At 33.2% G+C, this 24,186-nt stretch overlaps 1 protein-coding gene across 2 annotated transcripts in view; it reads left to right on the top strand.

Moving 5' to 3' along the window:
• Positions 1–23,554, top strand: part of DNAJB4 (DnaJ heat shock protein family (Hsp40) member B4) — a 44,468-nt gene extending 20,914 nt beyond the window's left edge. The window contains exons 1-3 of one of the 2 annotated variants that reach the window (XM_040232524.1): positions 6,612–11,944; positions 18,151–18,719; positions 20,116–23,554. In XM_040232524.1, the coding sequence (XP_040088458.1) occupies positions 11,734–11,944; positions 18,151–18,719; positions 20,116–20,349 (1,014 nt within the window). In that variant the 5' untranslated portion in view covers positions 6,612–11,733 and the 3' untranslated portion in view covers positions 20,350–23,554. Of the gene's footprint in view, positions 1–6,611; positions 11,945–18,150; positions 18,720–20,115 lie in introns of those variants that run through there. The other variant, XM_040232525.1, reaches the window with a different exon arrangement.
• Positions 23,555–24,186: the final 632 nt, after the last annotated feature.

Below are 24,186 nucleotides of genomic sequence, written 5' to 3'. Positions count from 1 at the left end.
CACTAACTGTGTGAAGCAAAGTACCTGAAATGTGGCTCTCTGAATTGAGATGTTGTATAAATGTAAAATTCACACTGGATTATTCTGAAGACTTAGTACAACAAAAAAGAATTGTAAAATATCTTATTGATAATTTTTATGTTGACTATATGTTGTAGTGTATATCTTAGATTTATTGAGTTAAAATATATTATTAAAATTTCACATTTCTTTTATTAAAATGTGGATTATAAAATTATTAATTACATATGTGGCTTTCATTTGTAACTCACTTTATTTGTAGCTCGCTGCTAGACAGCAGTGCTGTAAATTATGTGATCTTTCAACATAATCAAATACCAGTTTACAAGACCCATTTAAAGTGACCAAGAAATTCTATAGCTTTTTTTAACTTTCGGATTCAGTATTGAAAAATACTGTACAGAACACTTTGATTCTTCTTTTTGTAATTTTTGACTGCACAGTGTGGCAAGTGGGATCTCAGTTCCTCAACCAGGGATTGATCCCACACTCCCTGCAGTCAAAGTGCCTAGTCCCAATCACTAGACCACCAGGGAAGTCCCAGAACTCTTTAATGCTAAAAAGTTAGGAAAGTATGAGATTAGCCCACTGTCTATTCACTAGCCCTGTGGTAAGTTTTTCAGTGACTTCTTGTAAAAGAGGGTTGGAAAGAAGGGCAAGTTATTATTGGGCTATTTTATTAGGAAACATTTTAATATTACCACAGAATAAAATCAATTCTATATTTCCCAAAGGGAAATGCTTTCTTGAAAAGTGTGGAATATTTCTTATACCTGAGTGTCTGCAGATAACACTACTATTTTTTTAATAAACATTAAAGCCATTTTATTTATTTTTTAAAGGGTATATACTTAAATGTTTTTAATTTTATTGTCTTTTTTGGGGTAAAGACTGTTAAAGTGGTAAATTTGAATGGATACATTCTATTATAGTGCTTTGTGCTGGGAGAACTATTGTAAAAAAAGCAATGATGGAATCAAAACTTGGAAAAATCAAAATTTGAGAACTTGGGGATTACTAATATAACTATAGTGATTAAAATACTGGGAAATTTAGGTGGCATAGACAGTAGTCCAAGGAGAATTATGATTGATAAGTCTCTCCTTCCTATAAAACTTTTAATGTTAGTTTGACATCTTTTCCTGGTGTCTTTGGAAGCTTACAAATATTAATGAAACTTCTTACCTTAGTAAGAGAACTAAGATAATTTCACTAGCTTACTAAGAGAACTAAAAAAGTCATTTCACTAGCTTCAAAGTAAATTGACACTTAAGATAGGAAACAAGGTTTGAAATAGTTTATTTCAAAGTGAAAGTGAAGGTTGCTCAGTCATGTCCAACTCTGCAACCCCATGTACCGTGGAGAAGTCCATGGAATTCTCCAGGCCAGAATACTGGAGTGGGTAGCCTTTCCTTTCTCCAGGGGATTTTCCCAACCCAGGGATTAAACCCAGGTCTCCCGCATTGCAGGTGGATTCTTTACCAGCTGAGCCACAAGGGAAGCCCAAAGTTTATTTCAAAGACCTATGAAAATAGCACTTTTTGAATCAGTCATTAGGAGCAGTCATAAAGGAGCAGTCATGAGGTAAAAAAATTGACATTTAAAACTTTCTCAGCAATCTGATCATAACTTCTTTGTGTCAGCTTCTTAAAGTGAGCCTTCCTAAATCTTATCATTTAATCTGATGAATAATTTTATGCTTTTTTTTCTGGGCTTTGAATTCTTGGTCCAAATCACAAACCCTTCCCCTTCCTTTCTTTCTAAATTATAATAATCTTTCAAGATACTGCTCACATTTTTCTGAAACATTTTTTTTCCTGAAAAATGAAACATTTTTTCTTTTTTATCCCCACCACTCTGTCCAGAGTGAGCATATAATTAACATTTGTATAGTGTTTTCCTTTTAAAAGCCCTTTCCATATTTTCTCATTCTATATGTCAGTGTAGTGAGGTGGATGATGTTACTCATTTTGGAGAATAAGGGAATAATACCTGATTTTTCCAGAAGTTTGTATAGACGCTAAATAACACAACTAAGAATACTGGAACCAAATTATCTCATTCCAACTCTGATGCTTTTTCTTCTATGCTTCAAGGGCCCCTTTACTCCTGTTTTAGTTACATAACACCATTTAGCTTTTAATTGTTTATGGTCTTTGTATCAAACTATTTAATTTGATTGCTAGCTGTAGACTTGAGATATGTATGGATTTGTACATGGGGAATGGAAATGGAAAAGATGATGAGAGCTGAATACATCTCTTCTTAATAACAATTGAAGAGGTTACGAGTTCCTTACCAGCCCGTTAGCTTCTGGATGCATTATGTCTTTTAAAGCATGATACCCAGGCTTGCTGCTTTTCTTCTAGTCAAGCCACTACCTACCTTAGTGCCAAATTTTTAGTATAATTTTTATTTATTGTTTTATAATCTTAGATTTTTAAAAATTAATTTATTTTTGGTTGCACTGGGTCTTCATTGCTGAACTTGGGTTTTCTCTAGTTTCAGTGAGCAAGGACTACTCTCTAGTTTCCATGTATGGGTGTCTCACTGCAATAGCTTCTCTTTGCCAAGCACAGGCTCTAGGGCACATGGGCTTAATAAACACATGGGCATGTGGAATCTTCCCCAGACCAGGGATCAAAACTGTCACCTGCATTGGCAGGCAGATTTTTAACCACCTGAGCACTAGGGAATTCCCATATCCATCTTTGAAAACAAGTGTAGTACCCATCAGATACTATTAAATGGGCACTCCAATACTTCTGTTGACTATCTAATTCCAAATATGAGTCCAAATTACTGTAATTACCCAAAGAAGGACATTTAGAGTTAAGAAAAAAAAACGGTTTCTAGAACAATTTAAAGTAGATGGTTGTTTAATGTCTTAAAGATACTTGCTTTTAGTTTAAATTTTCTGTTTTGTAACCTGGATGTAGTAAGAAATGAATCTTTTCAAAATATTTTAATTTTTTTCCTAAAGTTACATTTATAACCATGACAAAATTTTTAGGTATTACAACTTAATGTTCATTCCACAAGAATGAGATTATAGAATCCAAATTTCAAACTCTCTAGCAGTTTGCTGTAAGAAATCTATGATAATTTGCCTCAATGCTTGAAGGCATTTTAGGAAAGTATAAAATGCAGAGGTAAGATATATTAGATGGCCAGTAGTTTGATTATATGTAATTATTTAGGTATTATCTAAAATGAGGGCCAAATACTAGAACAGACACAGCCTAGTAGTACTCCTCGTGTGCCTACTAAGTTGCTTCAGTCGTGTTCGACTCTGTGACCCTATGGACTGTAAACTGCCAGGTTCCTCTGTCCATGGGATTCTTCAGGCAAGAATACTTTAGTAGGTGGCCATGCCCTCCTCCAGGGCATATTCCAAACCCAAGGATCAAACCTGAGTTTCTAATGTCTGCTGCATTGGCAGACAGGTTCTTTTATCACTAGTGCCACCTGGGAAGCCCAATAATATTGTTTATATTAATATTGGAACAGTGTTTATTTAACTATTAGAAATATCTTAAATCACTATTAGATTGATAACTATTGAAAAGCTCTTTGAAATCTTATCACTAGTTTCAATAGCAGATGTGTATGCCTGTATATAGATTACATATGAGAAAGCACATGGTAGTGTTGATAAACTGTAAACATATAATTATTATTAAAGGGAAGACATGGAACAGTTTTTTTTAAAAAACATTGATTAAGAGGCTAAAATTCAGAGATAAAGGTCTGAAAAGGGAACATGGTAAGGGGCATGATCTTAGAGGATGCCTGAGTTCTTTGGGGATGATTCTGGTAGTTACTCTAATGCTTTATACTAAGTAAAATTTCCTCAGTGAAGAGAGACGATTAGTTAGTAGACCTCCAAGTAGTAGCAGAATAGTTTGTATAGCTTAAAATAATGAAAACAATTTATAAATATAGGTCATTGTATAAATTTTAGTGCTTTGTGTATATTATCTGATTCTCACAGTAACTTTTGTCAGGAATTCAGAGAAATTAAATGACTTGCTAAATTACCTATTAAATGGCAGAGCTGAGAGTAGGAAGCAAGCATTGAAATCCTTAGGTCTTTATTTTTTTTTTAATTTATTGTTAATTGGAGGATGATTACTTTACAGTGTTATGTTGGTTTCTGCTGTGCAACAACATAAAGGTCTTTATTTATTTTTGCTTTTCTTTTTTTTAAGGTCTTTATTATTTGACTTACTCTTTAGACGTTTGTAGTCCCTTTATGCTAGTCCACTAATAGTTGAAAATTCAATGATAATAGGTTTCTCAAGGCATCTTTCAAGTAATTGAAGTGATTGAAGTATATGAAGCAGCAACAGAAATTAAGACTGAAAAGATCTGACTCTAAAATCAAAGATATATATTTAAAAAAATAAACACTGAACTTTTTATCCACTTATTTTTAAATTGTTATAAATAACAACTTCCTTTTTTTAGGTCAGTTTTAGGTTCACAGCACAACTGAATGAAAGGTACAGAAATACAGAATTTTCCCATATACCTCCTGCCTCTACACATGCATAGCGCCCCCCTGCATTATCAACATCTCCCACTAGATGGAACATACGTTTACAACTGATGAACTTATGCTGTGTGTACTTAGTCAGTTAGTTGTATCCAATTCTTTGTGACCCTATGGACTATAGCCTGCCAGGCTCCTCTGTCCATGGGGATTCTCTAGGTAAGAATACTGGAGTGGGTTGCCATGCCCTCCTCCAGGGCATCTTCTCAACCCAGGGATCAAACCCAGGTCTCAGTCTTGCATTGCAGGTGGATTCTTTACTGACTGAGCCACCAGGGAAGCACAAGAATACTGGAGTGGGTAGCCTATCCCTTCTCCAGACAGTCTTCCTGACCTAGGAATCGAACCGGAGTCTCCGGCATTGCAGGTGGATTCTTTGCCAGCTGAGCTACCAGCGTAGCCCAATGAATTTATATTGATAAAGTATTATCACCCAGAGCCCATAATTTACATTAGGTTTCTCTCTTGGTGTTATATATTCTATGAGTTTGGACAAATGTATATATTGACATGTGCCTACCGTTCAGTATCATACTGAGTAGTTTCATCACCTTAAAATCCTCTGTACCCCACCTATTTATCCTTCCCACTAACCCTTGGCAACAGCTGATCTTTTTATTGTCTCCATAGTTTTCCCTTTTTGAAAATAATATATAGCATGTAGCCTTTTCAGACTGGCTTCTTCATTTAGTAATATGCATTTGTTTTCCTCCATGTTTTTACATGGCTTGATGGATAATTTCTTTTAATTTTCTTATTTTAAATTTATTTTATTTTGAGAAAGTCATTTCTTTTGGTGCTGAATAACGTTCCATTGTCTGAATGGAATTTTACTACAGTTTATTCACCTACTGAAGGACATTGCATCCACGTTTTGGCAATTATGAATAAAGCTGCTATAAACATTCATGTGCAGGTTTTTGTGTGGACATTGGTTTTCAGCTCTTCGGAGGAATACCAAGGAACATGATTGCCAGATCACACAATAAATGTATTTTAGTTTTGTAAGAAATCACCAAACTGTCTTTCAAAGTAGAAGACATGCCTACTGGCACTGAAAGAGAGTAACTATTCTTTGCCAGCATTGGTATTGCCAGAGTTCTGAATTTTGGCCATTCTAATAGGTATGTATGGTATTTTATTGTTTTAATTTGCATTTCCCTGATGATGATGCTTTTGAACTGTGGTGTTGGAGAAGACTCTTGAGAGTCCCTTGGACTGCAAGGAGATCCAACCAATCCATCCTAAAGGAGATCAGTCCTGGGTGTTCATTGGAAGGACTGATGCTGAAGCTGAAACTGATGCTGAAGCTGAAACTCCAGTACTTTGGCCACCTCATGCAAAGAGTTGACTCATTGGAAAAGACTCTGCTGCTGGGAAGGACTGGGGGCAGGAGGAGAATGGGGACGACAGAGGATAAGATGGCTGGGTGGCATCACTGACTCGATGGACGTGAGTCTGAGTGAACCCTGGGAGTTGGTGATGGACAGGGAGGCCTGGCATGCTGCGATTCATGGGGTCGCAAAGAGTCGAACACGACTGAGCGACTGAACTGAACTGATGATGTACATTATGAAGCATCTTTATATGCTTAGGGCTTCCCTGATAGCTCAGGTAAAGAATCCACCTGCAATGCAGGAGACCCCGGTTCAATTCCTGGGTCGGGAAGATCCACTGGAGAAGGGATAGGCTACCCACTCCAGATTCTTGGGCTTCCCTTATGGCTCAGCTGGTAAAGAATCTGCCTGCAATGTGGGAGACCTGGGTTCGATCCTTGGGTTGGGAAGGTCCCCCTGGAGAAGGGAAAGGCTACCCACTCCAGTATTCTGGCCTGGAGAATTCCATGGACTGTCCATGGTATCGCAAAGAGTCAGACACAACTGAGTGACTTTCACATTTATATATGCTTATTTGCCATCTGTATATCTTTGATGACATATGTGTTAAGGTGTTTGTTAAGGTCTAAAAAATGTTAACTAATCTTTTAAACTGAGTTGTTTGTTTTCTTATTGTTGAGTTTTGAGAGTTATTTATGTATTTTGGGTAACAATCCTTTATTAGATATATCTTTTGAAATATCTTCTTCCTGTCTATGGTTTGTCTTTTCATCCTTCTATCAGTGTCTTTTTCAGTAGAAAATTTTAATTTTAATGAAATCCAGCCTATTAACTCTTTCTTTCATGAACTGTGCCTTTGTTATATTTTTTAATAAAAAGCATTGCCCAAACCAATGTCATATAGATTTTTTTCCTCTGTTCTAGGAGTTTTATCATTTTCCATTTAGGTCTGTGATCCATTTTGAGTTATTTTTTTGTGAAGAGTATGAAGTCTGTATCTAGATTCATTTCTTTACAAGTGGGTGTCCAGTAGTTCAAACACTATGTCAAACATTTATTTTTCTCTTGTATTTCCTTGGTTCCTTTGTCAAAGATAAGTTGACTATATTTATATGAGTCTATTTTTTGGCTCCCCATTCTGTTTTATTGATCTGCTTGCCTTTTCTGATCTATTGTTCTTTCACCAGCACCATACTGTCTTAATTACTGTATTTGAAATACAGTGTATTTGAACACAATGAATGCCACCTATAACAGAATGATTTAAGATGATTTAAAAATTTAAACATAGTCAAGATGAGTAAGTAGAAAATATTAACTGGAATATTTGGAAAAGGCCATTTCTTCTTAGTTGGATAGCTCTTGTGTGAGTGGATGCGTGTGCTTGTAAATAAGGGTATTATACACATGTTACAGTAATCATTTTTCTGGGAAAAAATTCTTCTAGTTCATATGATAAGATCACTGTCATCATAATAGTAGCTAACATTTCCATGGACATCATTATTTGCCAGTCACATTTAAGTACATCACACATTTATTTCATTTAATCCTCCCCCCAGCCCTTTGAAGTAAGTAGTAATATCAATCCTGTTTTACAGATAAGGAAACTTGAGGCTCAGAGAGGTTAAGTACAAGGCCACACAACCAGTAGGTGGTATCGCCAGCATTCTAATGCAGGTAGTCTTAAGTCCAGAGTCTGTGCTTTTAACCACTACATTATCAATATTTCCTGATGCACTTTAGCAGATTTTATAGCCCCTATTCAGATATCTCAAACCCTGTTAACAAGGTATAAAAGAGACTTGGTTTACTTATTCTTGGATAAGAAGCATCAGGGAATGGCAGTCATAATTTACTAACGTTAATACTAGATGAGAAATTTCAGGTTTGAATGTACCCAGTTAAAGAATTAAATTAATTAAATATTAATAGAAGTTTTCAGCAGGAATATCAGTAAACTGTTAGAAATCATTTATCTTCAAGTATTTCAGTGATTAAATTTTAATAGTACTTTAATCTGAGACTTTAGAAGGCATACTGTCTTTCTCTGTATTTACTAAAAACTGAAATGGTTTGTGAGTTGGAGAAATAAAACTTGTTTTCTTATCATCTATGAATAAAGCCAAAGTAGAAGGTAAAGATGGTATCGGTTGAATGATTAGTTATAAACTTTTTTGGTAGGTAAAATACTACCTTTAACTCTCATTATCTAAACATATTTAATATTTAAATTGTGATTATCAAATAAAAATACTTCTGTCAAAAATTTCTCTGTACTTATTATTAAAGTATAATTCCAAGAAGGGAACTTTGTTAAATCTATTAAAAATAAAATGTAATGTCATTAGAATATTTACTTATCTGGCCCTTGGCTCCCCTCAAATTTATTATTAAGCACAAAAGCTTTGTTGCTGTTAACTTTTATAAACAAAATAATAAATATAAAGTTTTATGATTTGGTTAAAAAAATTAAAATCATTTATTTAAAAAACTGTCCTTCAGATAGAGAGAAACGACCTCTACCCTAGCATAAGAACTTGACCTTGTAAACGGCAACCATTAAAGAATCTGTGTTTATAATTTTCTTTTAATAAAAGGAAGAAAATTGTGTTTTCATGGAATAATCTCATCAATGTTTGAGTAATAAAAATAAAAGTAAAATAAAAAAAGGAAAAATAAAAAACCACAAATGCTAATTTCATATCTTTGTTAAAAATATAGATCCTTAAAGAAATTAAAGGAAAAATGTATGCTTTTTGTTAGTTTTGTTCTCTTCATGCTTTCTGCCACATATACACATACCTATAAAATCAAATAAGCAATGATTTATGTAATTTCTAAAGTGTTTCAAATAGACTTATTATGTAATTTTTTTGGTTTTTATTTTTACTTTTAAAAATACATTTATTAAATGAATGTTGTTTACATCTCTGCTCCATTTACCCTACAGGCTGCCATTACTTTTCCTTTTACACACTATTTTGTCATGATAATTATTTACAGGGAAACAACTGCTCTTACACCGTACCCCCCCCCCAAAAGAAAAAACAACCCACATTCATCTCAAACAAACTTGGATGAAGAAAATTCAATACAAAGTGATTGTGTAATGGATTTTCAGCTCTTAAGTGGTAGAAGAGACAACTCAGTTTGAAAAAGTAAATGTAAAAATAAAATGTTTCTCAAGTACTATGTAGTTTAATAATGATCACATTGATTTATTACCCTTGTGTGTAGTTGCAGTGGGTATATCTGTATATATAATTTTTCTTATTTTCTAAGGACAAATTTCCGGGCATGATATTTATAGTGCTTCTAAAATCATTTTAAATAAACTGTTACCAAATGTTGGAAAGAATTATTTATACTGCTTATTTTAACAAAACCTAGTTAGAATTTTTTCATTTAAAGTCTTATAATTGCCTCCTTATTAACTTGGAATTCCAAGTTGAGGTAAATTCTTGCATTTCAACACTACTACTCTAATCCTTTTGTTATTTATGCTATTTGAAAAAATATGAAAATCGTTTATCACCCTTCTCTCTGCGTGATGAGCCAGATTTCTTTCCATTTGTTGATATGTAATGCATCTTTCAGAAATGTGAAAGATCTAGTAGTCTTTGGCTTCTAAAATCATTTAATATGTCTATTCCTGATAATATTTCTAGCTCTCTGAAAATGATTGGATCAGATAAGAATCTGTTTTGTTTTTTTTTAGTTCCCAGAATTGCCCTCGAGAACAATTTAATACTTTTTATACTGCTATACCAGTGTTCTTTGATAATGAATATTTAATGGACTTTTCTTAGAAACTAATTCTAGAATACATGATTTTTATTATATTTTTATTCTACTCTCGGTGCTGATCCTTGCACTGGATTCCAAATTGCAATATGCTTCTCTAAAAAGTAAGAGTCTTAAGGTGACTTTTGATCTTAACATTTTCCGCCAAGTTTTTTGGACTTGGAAAGTCTGTCTTTTGACATGGAGTATTCCTTGGTGGTACTGAAAACTTTTGGTGAATAGCTTATAAACCTCTGTAACCGGTAAGTAGGCTAGATAGATATACTTTTCTATACCAAGGTGTTTTTAAAGGAGAGTTTTGAGAAATAGTAAATCTTAGCTGTTAAAATGCACAAAGATGAACATTATGAAAGAATTGCTGAGTCATTTTCGTAAGGCTGCTTGGTTTATAGAGTAGGCGTTCCCATATTGTTAAAGGCTAACGTGATCATCGCCTTTTCATTATCCTCTACACATATATATACATTTAGTTTTTCTCATAAATGCTCTTTTTTCTTTTCATTTTACAGACTTAAGATATTTAAATACAGTGCTCTGTGCAATTCTTTTGATATTTTCTTATCAATCCATCTTTCCAATATTAGAACTAGGAACAGTTTTGAAAAGATGAAGAAACTATGTAGAAGATAAAAGATGAGTTATATACACTCATATAAGAGTTATATGTAAGAAAATATTTCTTATAAATATCCAAAATATATATTAGAAAAGCAGGCATCAAAATAGTGTATAAATGATATATGATGTAAACTTTTTTAAATAAAAAATAGAAAACTACAGAAAATAACCATAAATATTCATAGGAAAAGAAAATTAGAAGGAAATATACTGACATTTATTGAAATTACCTAAAATCATAAGGAAGTTTTTTAAGATTAAAAACTTTTTTTCTTTTTTCTTTCCATGTTTTCCAAAATCTTCAATGAGAGTTTATAATTAGGGAAAATGTGTTTTTAAAAGAAAAAAATATTTCTCATATTATACCTTGTAAATAGCATATCCAGATTCTAAGCTGATCCAGTTAAAGTCTTAAACGTGAGTTTTTACTGCCTGAAACCTGATACTTTTTCCTGTCTTTCCGGAAGCAACACAAAAATTCTTTAAATAGTGACCCTAGGAATGAGGAGGGCGGATCTCATTCTGTTTTAGTTGAAGTGACTAAATCAGATATGAAGCTTTCACAAGTATTAGTCTGCCTGAACTATTAACTCTTGCATACTACAAAACCACAAAACTTATTAAAATCATGAGCTAAAGACATATTTAAGTCCTTTACTTATTTTAAAATGTTGCTTTTGATACTTATGATATATAGCCTTTTACAATGTGAAATTCCTGGCATTTCTGGTTGCAGACCCTAGGAATTTTGGAAAGGACACATTATTTGACAATTTTAATTTAAACCATATTTTAATACTGTATATCTGAATTTGAATGACGAAGTTGAAGTTAAAATAACTAAAGTATTTTTATTTGTATATATCTAATTTTAATAAGATACTTAATGGCTATAATGATTTTTTTATTGCTTTTTCATTTAGAATGGAGTAAGTAAATGTGTAGTTATGATATTCTATGCTGAAATACTGGTTTCTTAATCCACTTGGCCTCTTAAAAAGGAAACAAGTATGGTAGAGCCAGAAGGAAAATGAATAGTTAATCGTGGAGGAGGAGAAAACCTAGCTCGGTACTAGAGGCAGCTGGGGAAGTGACGTCCTGTAGCATTTGCTGTTCTAGAAAGTGCAGAGACACGTAGTGAAAATGGGAGGATCTAGAAGGAGGCCGTCTCCCGTGTAGTGTATATTTATCTGTAAGTGAGCCGTTGGGGAAGGAATTAAATACTGAGGCGCTGTCTGCTTGCTGCCTTAAGACAGCGAAGCTGAATTGCTGATTTGCTTTAACTTTTAAAATACCCAGCTTGGTTTATTTTTCTTAGAATCATTGTATTGCTAAGACTGGGGACGCTGTTTTCTTTCACAAAGGGAAATCTAAGTTCATTTCAAGGCACTCGAAATGGGGAAAGACTATTATTGCATTTTGGGAATTGAAAAAGGAGCTTCAGATGAAGATATTAAAAAGGCTTACCGAAAACAAGCCCTCAGATTTCATCCGGACAAGAACAAATCTCCTCAGGCAGAGGAAAAATTTAAAGAGGTCGCAGAAGCTTATGAAGTATTGAGTGATCCTAAAAAGAGAGAAATATATGATCAGTTTGGGGAGGAAGGTAAGAATTCAGTGTATATCTTTCTGTCTCTCTTTTTTCTCTATCAGCTTTCTGGTTATTAAATTCTCTGACATTTCACAAGTAGAAAGACAAATAATGGATAAAAGCAAGATTTCATCCCTGATCATATGAATGAATGTTACATAGCTATGAATGAAATGTACTTGTTTGTCCTTTTTTGGATTTTGACATTTTGTGCAATATATATGTTCTGCCATTAGATTTGTACTGTTAACATTGTATTTGAAAGAAACCTTAAATTCCCATACTCATTAAGAAATTGTGTCAAAAGTCTTATGCAACCTGTTTTTTTTTTTTCCTAATGAATTTTCTGCCAGAGCCAATAAAGATTCTTTAGTCATTTAAAATCTTAAGATTGGCAGTTCAAACTCTGGGTAGTTTATATTTTATTCACGAAAACAAAAGAAGTTTTTTGCCTTTTTTCTTATGGCAAAGCTAGTTTAGATTAAACAGGACAGAATCTTCTCTCTGAGAAGCCGAAGGCCCAGGCATTTAGCTGTAGTTGTTTTTGGCATTCTGCCTGGAGAGGAAAGAATTTTCCTGATGTCATAAAATACCAGAACAAGTTTTTAGCTTAATTGTAAACACTAATTGTGTGCCAAGAAAATGAGATCTCAGAAATGCAATTTTTGACCTAAAATGGCCACCTCCTTAGAACAATGACTGATTTACTTTAAGATTATTTCTTTTGAAATTTTACTATCTAGGTGTAGAGGAAGGCATGATAACTTCCCTTTCCTCTCCCTGCCACACTTTTCTTTCTTGGATTGTGAGATCTGAAACTAGTTGAATACAGTAAATGGGAGTAAAATTTAAGATTATCCTTTTATCATTCTGGATTTTAAATTGTCCATCATCACCATATATATGTAGCTGTAAAGTAAGACTATTTAAAATTGCTAGTTAACAGCAACAAGAACATTTTAATTTTTACAAGTTGTAGAATTTCAACTTTTTATATTAGGATTAAGTTATTTTATTACTAATTTTCCCCAAATATTATTTTAAAATCATTCATTGTAGTTATAAAAACTTTTTTTTTTGCTTTATTGCATTTAATGTTAAATTTCCCTAATTAAAAATCTATCTTAAAATACAATGAAGTGGTAACTGTGTATTTTGAGTTAAAAAGTTAAATTTAGGGGATTGTATAGAGGTTTTTTTTTTTTCTTGTTATGCTTTTTCTTTTTGATCTGAGTTGCCCCAAATTGCAGTTTCTGCTGCTATGAGGACCTGCAGCGTCAGGTTCCTGCAAAGTAAAGACTGAAAAAAGCAAGTAGTGGGCAGTTCAGCCCTGCTGGTTCCTTATGGCCGTACTCAAAATACTATGATTTGTTTCATCTCAAAAGCTAAGCAGGATTCTCAGATACTACTAGCTATATACTACTCTTTCTGAAGAAGTTATTTTGTAAAGAAATCTACAAACACGGTATAACACTATGAATTCCAATGAAAAAGCAAATATCCATTGATTTAATCCACACCTCACTAACAGCCCAAATCTGTCTATAACTAAACCATAAGATTCAGTGTTTCTAAGGATATTTATCTTCAGAATTTTCATGTCACCAAATGATACATTTTTCTTGGCTTAACATTACCTCTTAATAGTGTTTTTCTTGAGTTATATTTCTCCAGTTTGATTTTCACTGAGCGTCATCAGTGAAGTGAATTTTTAAAAAACTAAAACAGGATCATCTATGTACCCCAAATCTTTTAGATAATTGATATAAGCAATAGAAGTAATAGTGAGGGAAGAATAAGTTTTTTAAAGCATTGAAATATATTATTCAGATAATACTATTTTCTACTTATATTACTTTAAAATACAGTTAAAATGAAAGTTATTTTATTATGTTTTAGAAATTATTCTTCCTTTACAGAAAAACATTATAATTATTTATCCTTTATTCAAAATATCTCATTAAGTATACTGTTAAAACATGGAAAAATATTTTTGTTTCTTTGCCTGTCATTGATCTGTTTGTGCTTGCAGGCCTGGTTGCATAGCCCTCTGTGTTTCTCTAGAAGTAACAAAATGCTAATTTACCCGGTTCACTTTTCCCCCTGAATTATTATATTCTCTTTTACAACTTGAAGCTGTGGGAATAAACCATGAACTGAGAATTGTATGAGTTAAACATGCTAAATTTATATATTTAGGACCTAAGAGAGCCAGTGATCCCAGTATATTTGTGTTTTTAAAATGTCTAATATCCACAGTTTTAAATGCTGGGTTTTAAAAAAGCTGGATAAAAAAAGAGATGTTTTAAATTTACCATGTGACCCAGCATTTCCACTCCTGGGAATCTATAAAAGAGAAATGAAAATACAGGTCCACACAAAGACATGTACGTGAGTGTTCATAGCAGCATCATTTGTGATGGCCCCAAATGAAAATATCTGAAAGTTTCATCTTTTAGTAAATGGATAAATGAAGTGTGGTATATATGTATACACACACACAACTTAGCAATTAAAAGGACTGATTTAATTAAACATGCTTTGTAAATGAAATAACCTCAAACATTATAAGTCATATGTAGATGACTACATATTCTATTATTCCATTTATATGAAATGCATGGAAAAGGCAAATTTATAGACAAAACAGATCAGTGGTTGCTTAGAGCTAGAGGTGGTAGCAAGGATTAACTCCAAATAGAAATGAAAATACTCTTTGGGTTGATGGAAATGTTTTATAACTGGATTGTGGTGATGGGTGCACAGTTCTATAACTTGACTAAGACCATGGTATATTTACAATGGGTTACTTTTATAGTATGGAATAAATAAAATTGTTTTATAATAGAGACATTTCTCCATGGTTGAATAATTTGAAAACAAAAAACAGGACTACTGAAACTTGAAATTGGATTTTGATCTAATTTCTCCTCCAAAGTTTTAGGTTTAGTTCTGAATTGTTCTGTGAATGTCAACAGAATTTCATATTAAAAGACTTAAAAACAGATTTTCAGTAACACATCCTTATAGTAGCCTAGTTTTCTAACATTTCTTTCTCTTCATATCTTCCTTTTTTTATTGTTTATGTTTCACTCAATAACTTAAAATTTAAATACTGAAAGATAGTATTTATATAATCAAATCTGTGTTTAGTACATTAATCTTTATACTAGCTATTAATCTTTATACTAGTTTGCTGCTTCTGTTCTTTATATAGTTAATTAACAATCTATATTTTAAAAAGTAAATTGGATTTCTGTGAATCAAAACTTTAAAGAATCTCATTGTGCTAGTTAACTCTAAGTGTTGTTATAAATTTGGATTTTTATATATTGCTGCTGCTGCTGCTAAGTCGCTTCAGTTGTGTCCGACTCTGTGCGACCCCATAGACGGCAGCCCACCAGGCTCCCCTGTCCCTGGGATTCTCCAGGCAAGAACACTGGACTGGGTTGCCACTTCCTTCTCCAATGCATGAAAGTGAAAAGTGAAAGTGAAGTCGCTCAGTCATGTCCAACTCTTAGCCACCCCATGGAATGCAGCCTACCAGGCTCCTCCGTCCATGGGATTCTCCAGGCAAGAGTACTGGAGTGGGGTGCCATTGCCTTCTCCAGTTTTACATATTAGATCTCCTTAAAAGCAGTTATTAAAGTCATATAATTTTTTTCCTTGAAGTCCTAATTTTTCTCCAGTGCTGCTGCTTTTAATAAACTTTAATCAACTAATTAAATGGATATCATTGTTATGAATAATATCCCAGACACATAATTTTTTTTTTTGATTGCAAATTGGTTGCTTGCTTTTTAAATAATAGCAGTCTTGGTACAACATAAGTAAATGTTGACTCTGGGGTACATTTCTTGCTCACACGAAGTGATGATGGTGTTTAGAAAAAATTTTGGATAGCATAGGTAGTCTAGCTGCATACTAAAATTTTCCATGAGCAATCAAAATGTATGTAGTGAAAAGTTGACTGTATAGTTGATGATAGGCTTGTTCAAGTGCTGGGCAGCGCAAGTGATACTTGCATAATAATTCATGTTATATTAGTGTGAATTTTGGTAGGATTTTCTCAGTCACAGTAGTACACAGTTGACTATTTAGTGTCAAAGCTTTATTGGAGGCTGTTTGTTATCTTTGATGAATGTCAGTTCAGACAGTGTGTGAATCTTATCAGGGACTGAGTAATCCTGATTGAGTTACCATTTTTGGCAAAGGGCTTTTAGGGAAAAGCCAAACGCATGATGTAATAACTTAAAATGTAATTCTTTCTTTTCATGAATCCATTATACATCCAAAACATTTAGATTTTGTCTTGTAAAGGGTTCAATTGGGCAGGCTAGTTTACTCAGTTTACTTTATGAACTCTGTTAAATCGTTATACTCTGTGGGATGAAAGATGGAGTGATTGAAATAATTTAGTATTGGTTTAATCACATTGGTAATGACCTTGAGTTATACACATATTCTATCATTAAAAAAAAAAATCTGCCACTAGCTTTTTTTAACATTTGGAGTTATAACTATACCACTAAAATTTAGAGAAAGGAGTTTTGAATGAGCTGTTTGTTAAAAGTTCTTGTCCTACTTATCCTTGTCATTGTTTTCTACAAGGCATATCCTGAGTGAAAGATGCCAATAGAATAAAAAATTTAAAACTCTCTGGGAAAGCATGCTGAGTGACTTCAGTAGAGTTTTTTACTATTAAATTTCTCATATGTGTATGTGTAATTATACTTTATATTGTTTTTGTTTCTGCCTTTTCTCCGTCTTGACACTGAACACACATTTTAGTGTTTCTTTCGACTTTAAGAATTAGTTCTTCCCTTTATTCAGCAAACACGAGTGGCCGTCATTTTCAGAACTGTATGCATGAACAGTGCAAAAATGAATAAAATGTATTTCCTGCCCTCAAATTACTCACTGATGAACATATTTGAACCTCTTAGTTTAATTCTCTTGGTTTTTTGTTTTTTTTTTTTACAGTTTTATAATTTTTAGGTTCTGTTCCTGCTTGTCTCCTTGGTCAGGAATACGCATAAGGATCATCCAGAAACTTTGCAGAGACTGTAATGATATAAATCCTTGTCAGTATCGATCCCTTAGAAAATCACTATACTGTTGTTTTGTAGGTTTTAGTAGAATCTTTCATCAGTATGTAGTAGAAAATGCTATTTCAAATATGTTATTTCTTGTGAACTACTAATTGCTTAGTTGAGTCTGAGGGAACAGGATCAAAGAGTCACTGTCTTGGTGTAGGAAGCAGGTTGTCCATAATAGACAAAAATAACCAGCCCAAAGGTCTTACATGTCAAAAGGGTCTTACATGCTGTTGAAATTAATGCTATCATGTGATATGCCTAGGTAAAAATTTCATTATTTAGGATATGGATAGTAATTTTAGTGTCTTAAAATTTTGTTAATGGAGTTTTTTCCCTTTCTGCCATGAATGAGGTCTATTTTAATTCTTAAACAGTGAAAGATGATCTGAAATAAAGATAGTTATTTTGAATATGACATTTTACATCACTGATTTGTGTTCACTGATAATGATGGTGCTCAAAGATTTAGGTTATATATTTTGTTTGCATTGATTACTGAAGACCTTTTGATTGACATCATTTTTTTTTTTTTGCTATTTTTAAAATTATATTTAAAGTATAGTTGATTTACAGTGTTGTATTAATTTCTGCTATGCAGCAAAGTAATTCAGTTATACATGTACATATTCTTTTCCATTATGGTTTGTCACAGGATATTGAATATAGTTTCTGTGTTATACAATAGGACCTTGTTGTTTATCCACCCTATATATCGTAGTTTGCATCTGCTAATCCCAAACTCCCAATCCTTGGGGGGCCCCGCCCCTTGAATGACATTTTTTAAAAACCTAAATTTATATACTTTAGATCATCAAACCAGTAGCTTATAAGAGGTTTCCAATTTTTATTTATTTTCTTTTTTTTGCATGGAACAAAGAGTTGAAAATAAATTATTGTTAAAGATGGGGATTTGGAGAAAGAATTTGAAAGCTAAAAATTTAACTTAGGGTGGAATGATTGATAGTTACATGGCTGTTTTGTATTTAGTTATAATGGCATTTCTGACCAATATTAATAAATAGCAACCTAAGTTAGCCAAAGTTTATGAGTAATATAATTTTTAAAAGTTTAACTTTCAAGAGTTATAAGTATCTCTCTAACCATGCTTATCTTCTCATTTAGGGTTGAAAGGAGGAGCAGGAGGTACTGATGGACAAGGAGGTACCTTCCGGTACACCTTTCATGGTGATCCTCATGCCACATTTGCAGCATTTTTTGGAGGTTCCAACCCCTTTGAAATTTTCTTTGGAAGACGGATGGGTGGTGGTAGAGATTCTGATGAAATGGAAGTAGATGGAGATCCTTTTGGCGCCTTTGGATTCAGCATGAATGGATATCCAAGAGACAGGAATTCTGTGGGGCCATCCCGCCTCAAGCAAGATCCTCCAGTTATTCACGAACTTAGAGTATCACTTGAAGAAATATATAGTGGTTGTACCAAACGAATGAAGATTTCTCGGAAGAGGTTAAACCCTGATGGGAGGAGTTATAGAACTGAGGACAAAATTCTCACCATCGAGATTAAAAAAGGGTGGAAAGAAGGCACCAAAATTACTTTTCCAAGGGAAGGAGATGAAACACCAACTAGTATTCCAGCAGACATTGTTTTTGTCATTAAAGATAAAGATCACCCCAAATTCAAAAGGGATGGGTCAAATATAATTTATACTGCTAAAATTAGTTTACGAGAGGTAAGTTAGTAGGATATCGGATTCTGAAACCAAACAGAATTATGCATGTAATCTTTGGGAATTTATCTAAATAATAGCTAACATTAATGTTTACTACACAAGCATTCTTACAATTTTCATAAGAACCCTCTAAAGTAGTACTACTATTTTGCCTCTTTTGTGGATAAGATTATATTTTCTTAAGTTTAGTTATTTATACTAACAATTTAAATGCCAGTTTTAAGTGCTAACGAGATTATATACTATGAGGCCTACCTAGTATGGATTATCTGTACTTTGTTTTTGCAGTTTGTCAAATCTGCATTGTAATCTCATTACCTTAGTCCATGTATAAGATTTCTTCCAAAGTTGTTAACTTGAGTTAAAATTATATAACAAACAAGGCATTAAAAGACAAAATAAGTTATGAGGGTACTGCTTTAATACATTAGTTTGTATTTATTCTACTTTTAGGCACTGTTTCTCAAATTGGATTCTAATCCTGCAAATATGCCCATGTCAGTTCCCTGCTTAAAATTCTTAAATAACTTCATAGAGCATCTACCATAAAGTCTAAACTCTTTAGCTTAAACTAACAGATTGTTTTTAATCTAATTTCTACCCATACATGTATACATATACATATATGTATACATGTGTATACATCTCCCTAAGTTTGATATATTATTATCTTGTATACCTCTGTCTTTGTCTGAGTTGTCCTCTATGGAACACTGCTGTTCCTTGCTCTACCTCAACACTTACTAATGGTCCAGTGCTTACCTCAAGCAATCTGTATTCCCAGAAGCTAAGGGAGTACATTGGGTGCCCTTTATCTCAGACAAGAATTCTGCACATACTTCTCTGACAACTTTATACTGTAAAGTTATAATTACTGGTTTTCTTCTGAATTCTTTGTGCATTCCTTGAGGTAGGGTCTGTGTTCATGGTCCCTATATGTTCAGCATCTAGCAGAAATATATGGCATATACGGTACTCAGTAAATATTTACTGACTAAAACAATAAATATATTTATTGTCCTAACGTTTTCACTCTGGAGAAGTATGTGGTTGCTCCTTTTTCTTTCTGGTTCTTAATTTCTCCCCCTTCTCTTCTCCCGTTCCATCCTTGCAACTTGAATGTTGTAATAGCAGCCTCAAACAATTCATTTCATTCTAGGACAATGTGAAAGACATTCTTTCCTCCCTTTTTCCTTTTCTTTTCCTTCCCCTTCTCCTTTCCTTCTTTTGTAAACTATCTGATCTTGTGTGTCCCGAAGGGACTTTCTAATGGGGAAAAAGTCTTAAAATTATTGGTATTCTTTTGGAGGTTAAAAGTTTACCTTAGAATCATTCTTTACAGCTGGTTTAGACTTTTATATTTTGAAGTTTGTTAATTTTATTTGGTTCATTTTAGGCATTGTGTGGCTGCTCAATTAATGTGCCAACCATGGATGGAAGAACCATACCTATGACAATAAATGATATTGTGAAACCTGGAATGAGGCGAAGAATTATCGGATATGGGCTACCATTCCCGAAAAATCCTGACCAACGTGGTGACCTTCTAATAGAATTTGAGGTTTCCTTCCCGGATACTATATCCTCATCATCCAAAGAAGTACTTAGGAAACATCTTCCTGCCTCATAGAATGAAAAACTTTGTTAACCATATTTTGATAAGGCACTGAAAATATAAAAGGACTGGCCATTTACTGATGTAGATGTGAATTCTGTATAAAGACATGTAAATTATTTTGAGGGTTCATTACATTGCATGAATAGAGACGGGTCAAATAAAAAGGCAAAAGGGATTTTTGCAGTTAGAGATGAAGAGAAAACCACTCACTATATCTTATTTCATTTCTCCCAAGTCAGAATTTTTTAGTATTTTGCTTACATGTAAAATTCATTTCTGTGGAGTTAATAGATGTATTTCTAATAAAGTACCAGGCTATCCAAGTACTTTATTTCTTATATATTTACACTGTAAGTGTGATAGCTTCTCGTTTATAATGGAAAGTTAAATTCTTAACTAAACTATACATGTGATAGGTACTTCTAGTAAAGAAGAACCCAAGTTACTTGGAAATCTGGTTAACTAGATTAAAATCATATGAAATGCTGCTATAGGGCTGGTACCCATAAGAGTATCCTAATACATATATTTCACCATTTTGATTTTTAAAGTATGCTGTAGCATTTCTTAATAACATAGTTATAATGTTCTTAAGACAGACTTTTTCTTCATAAAAAGGAAATTAATGGCAATTTATCTCCTGTGGAAATCCCAATTGCCTGAATTACTGATATTTTAGAAATAGGTTGTTTTTAAAATGCCATATATAATTTTATGCAAATTAACTATATATCTTGGACTTAATAAATTATAGGTACATTTTATTGTCCATTAGTTAAGGATAATTTGTTTGATAATAAACGTGTTTTTAGAGGAAATATTGTTACTTGGAATTAATTTTCCAATTACACAGTCTTCTATAACTTACTCATAATATGCTATATGTACCATATGCAATTTCCCTAAAAAGAATAAACTACCACTATGGTGTTAAACCAAAATATGGGGAAAATAAACACTAACTGCTGCTTATGAATGATGTTGCTACTACTTGCTATGCATATAAATATTTTACTTTTTCATATGTATAGATTACATTTCTTAGGCGTTTTAATTTTTTAAATATATTTACGTTTAAAAAATTATTCTGTTTGCTGTTTTATAGCTGTAGTAAGAATGATATTTTGAAACAAAGATTTTGGCTCAAAAGAAAATTTCAGGATAATTGGTATACAAGGTTTATTGGACCCTATCACCTTTTAGCAGAATATGTTCTTCTTTTAGAAATTCAAAACATAGGTTTTAATCACCATATACTTTACAGCTTTATTGAGATATAATTCTCATGCTAAAAAGTTTACCATTTTAAAGTACACAATCCAGTTGTTTTCGTATATTCACCTTATATAGCCACTTTGTAATTTCAGAACATTTACATCACCCTAAAAAGAAACCACATAACCATTAGCACTCACTTCCCATTTCTCCAGCTCCTGGCAAACACTAATCTACTTTCTACTTCTATGGATTCATCTATTCTGGACATTTCTTATAAGTGGGATTAAACAATACTTAGCTTTTTTGTTTGTTTCTTTCACTTAGCTTAATGTTTTCAAGATACACCCGTGTTGTATCATTCAGTACTTCGTTCCTTGTTTTATGGCCGAATAATATTCTGTTGTTTGGATGTACTACATTCTGTTTATCCATTCATTAATTGATGGGCATTTAGGTTATTTCTACTTTTTGGCTATAATGAATAATACAACTCTGAACATTTTTCTACCACTTTTTCTGTACCTAATTTTTTAATTTTCTTGGGTATATACCTAAGAATAAAATTGGTGGGGATAACCATATACTTTAATTGCAAATGGAAAATGCTTGAAAATGTCAGAGAATTCATAATCATGCATATTATTCCATTAATTTATAAATGATTCCTTTATAACTTTCTCTAAATGACAGTTAAAACTCCTTAAGGAAGTGTGAACATCATGGAGATTTTCTCACATCTAAAGAGATAAGAGCTGAAAAGCATCAGTGAGATTGGTAGGCATGGTTTCTATTTTAAACCCACTGTCATTATTTTCTTGATTAAGCATTTTCTCCCAAGTTAAATGATTTGTAGATTAGATAGATGAATGATCTTTGGATTAAAGAGTATTTGTTAAAGTACAGAATTATTCTAATAGTAAAAAAAAAATTAATTGTTATTGCTATATAAATACAGTTTATCGGGGATACCCTGGTGGTCCAGTGGTTAGGACTGTGTGCTGTCACTGCCAAGGCCCTAGGTTCAATCCCTTGTCAGAGGACTAAGATCCCACAAATTGCACAGCACAGGCCAAAAAACCCAAAAAAACCCGGTATATCAGTATCTCCCGGGTCTTAAAGGGTGTCAATAATGCCTTCATATGTAGTAAGTGCCCAATTTTCATTTGTTGAGTGTTGACTTAATGTAGAAGTAGAGTTTTACAGTTTTCTTATCTTATGAAGGTACTTTTGATTTTAAAAGGTTCTCTTTACGTTAAAGCAGGTTCTTGGATACCTGGAATAGTTCTGAAAGTATTGTGGATCTTAGTAAGCTAATAGATAAAATATTATCTATCCTACAACTAAAATTTAGTACATCATCTCTGTAGCTATTAGAGTTTGGGGTTTTGTGAATGTAGTTCTTTTCTTTTTTCTTTTGGCCCCACCACATGTCTTGCTGGATCTTGACCTGGGATGAAACGCCAGCCTATGGGCTGTGAAAGCACTGAGTCCTAACCACTGGGATGCCAGGGAATTCTCAGTTTATGTAAATGTAGTTCTTAGCCATTCTTATAAAGAAGAAACTGGAGATTTAGGAAAAGAAAACTGGAGATTTATGTGTTTTGGATGCAACCTTAAACATGAGAAATAAAACAGAGGCAAACAACTTTACTCCTGTTTCTGTTAAAGGGATGTCACTGAGATGAAGATAAAAAACTTGGACCAGAAGTACTCCTGTATTAAATTATAATAGGAGGTCTATGTTAGAGAAGAGCTTGAGAAATATTTAGTTTTGTTTATCTAATAGATTAAAGTTTGCACAGTGTTTTTAATCTCAAGTCTATATTTTTCATATCTGGGACTGGGAATGAAAGGGTTCAAGAAATGGGATTAACTGAGAATCCTAAAACTTCGAAAATATGAAACTTTTGGAATGAGGGTAGGTTTCTTTTTATTAATTGCCTTCTTTATATGTCTATTATCTAACAGTAAAAATAACTTTGCAAGCATCTTATGGAAACTGTGAGAATGAGAGATCCTGAAAAGTTTCTAGAAAGAAAGGAACGGTAAATCATATTTATTACTAATTAAAAATATAAATTCACTTTTTATTTAGTACAACCATCATGTTCAGTCGCTCAGTCATGTCTGACTCTTGCGACCCTTTATTGACTATGCCAAAGCCTTTGACTGTGTGGATCACAATAAACTGTGGAAAATTCTGAAAGACATGGGAAATACCAGACCACCTGACCTGCCTCTTGAGAAATCTGTATGCAGGTCAGGAAGCAACAGTTAGAACTGGACATGGAACAACAGACTGGTTCCAAATAGGAAAAGGAGTACGTCAAGGCTGTATATTGTCACCCTGCTTATTTAACTTATATGCAGAGTACATCATGAGAAACGCTGGACTGGAAGAAACACAAGCTGGAATCAAGATTGCCGGGAGAAATATCAATCACCTCAGATATGCAGATGACACCACCCTTATGGCAGAAAGTGAAGAGGAACTAAAAAGCCTCTTGATGAAAGTGAAAGAGGACAGTGAAAAAGTTGGCCTAAAGCTCAACATTCAGAAAACTAAAATCATGGCATCCGGTCCCATCACTTCATGGGAAATAGATGGGGAAACAGTGAAAACAGTGTCAG

This window comes from Oryx dammah, unplaced genomic scaffold (assembly GCF_014754425.2).
Source record: "Oryx dammah isolate SB20612 unplaced genomic scaffold, SCBI_Odam_1.1 HiC_scaffold_28, whole genome shotgun sequence".
Taxonomy (NCBI): Eukaryota; Metazoa; Chordata; class Mammalia; order Artiodactyla; family Bovidae; genus Oryx; species Oryx dammah.
This window is presented reverse-complemented; position numbering and strand designations above follow the sequence as displayed.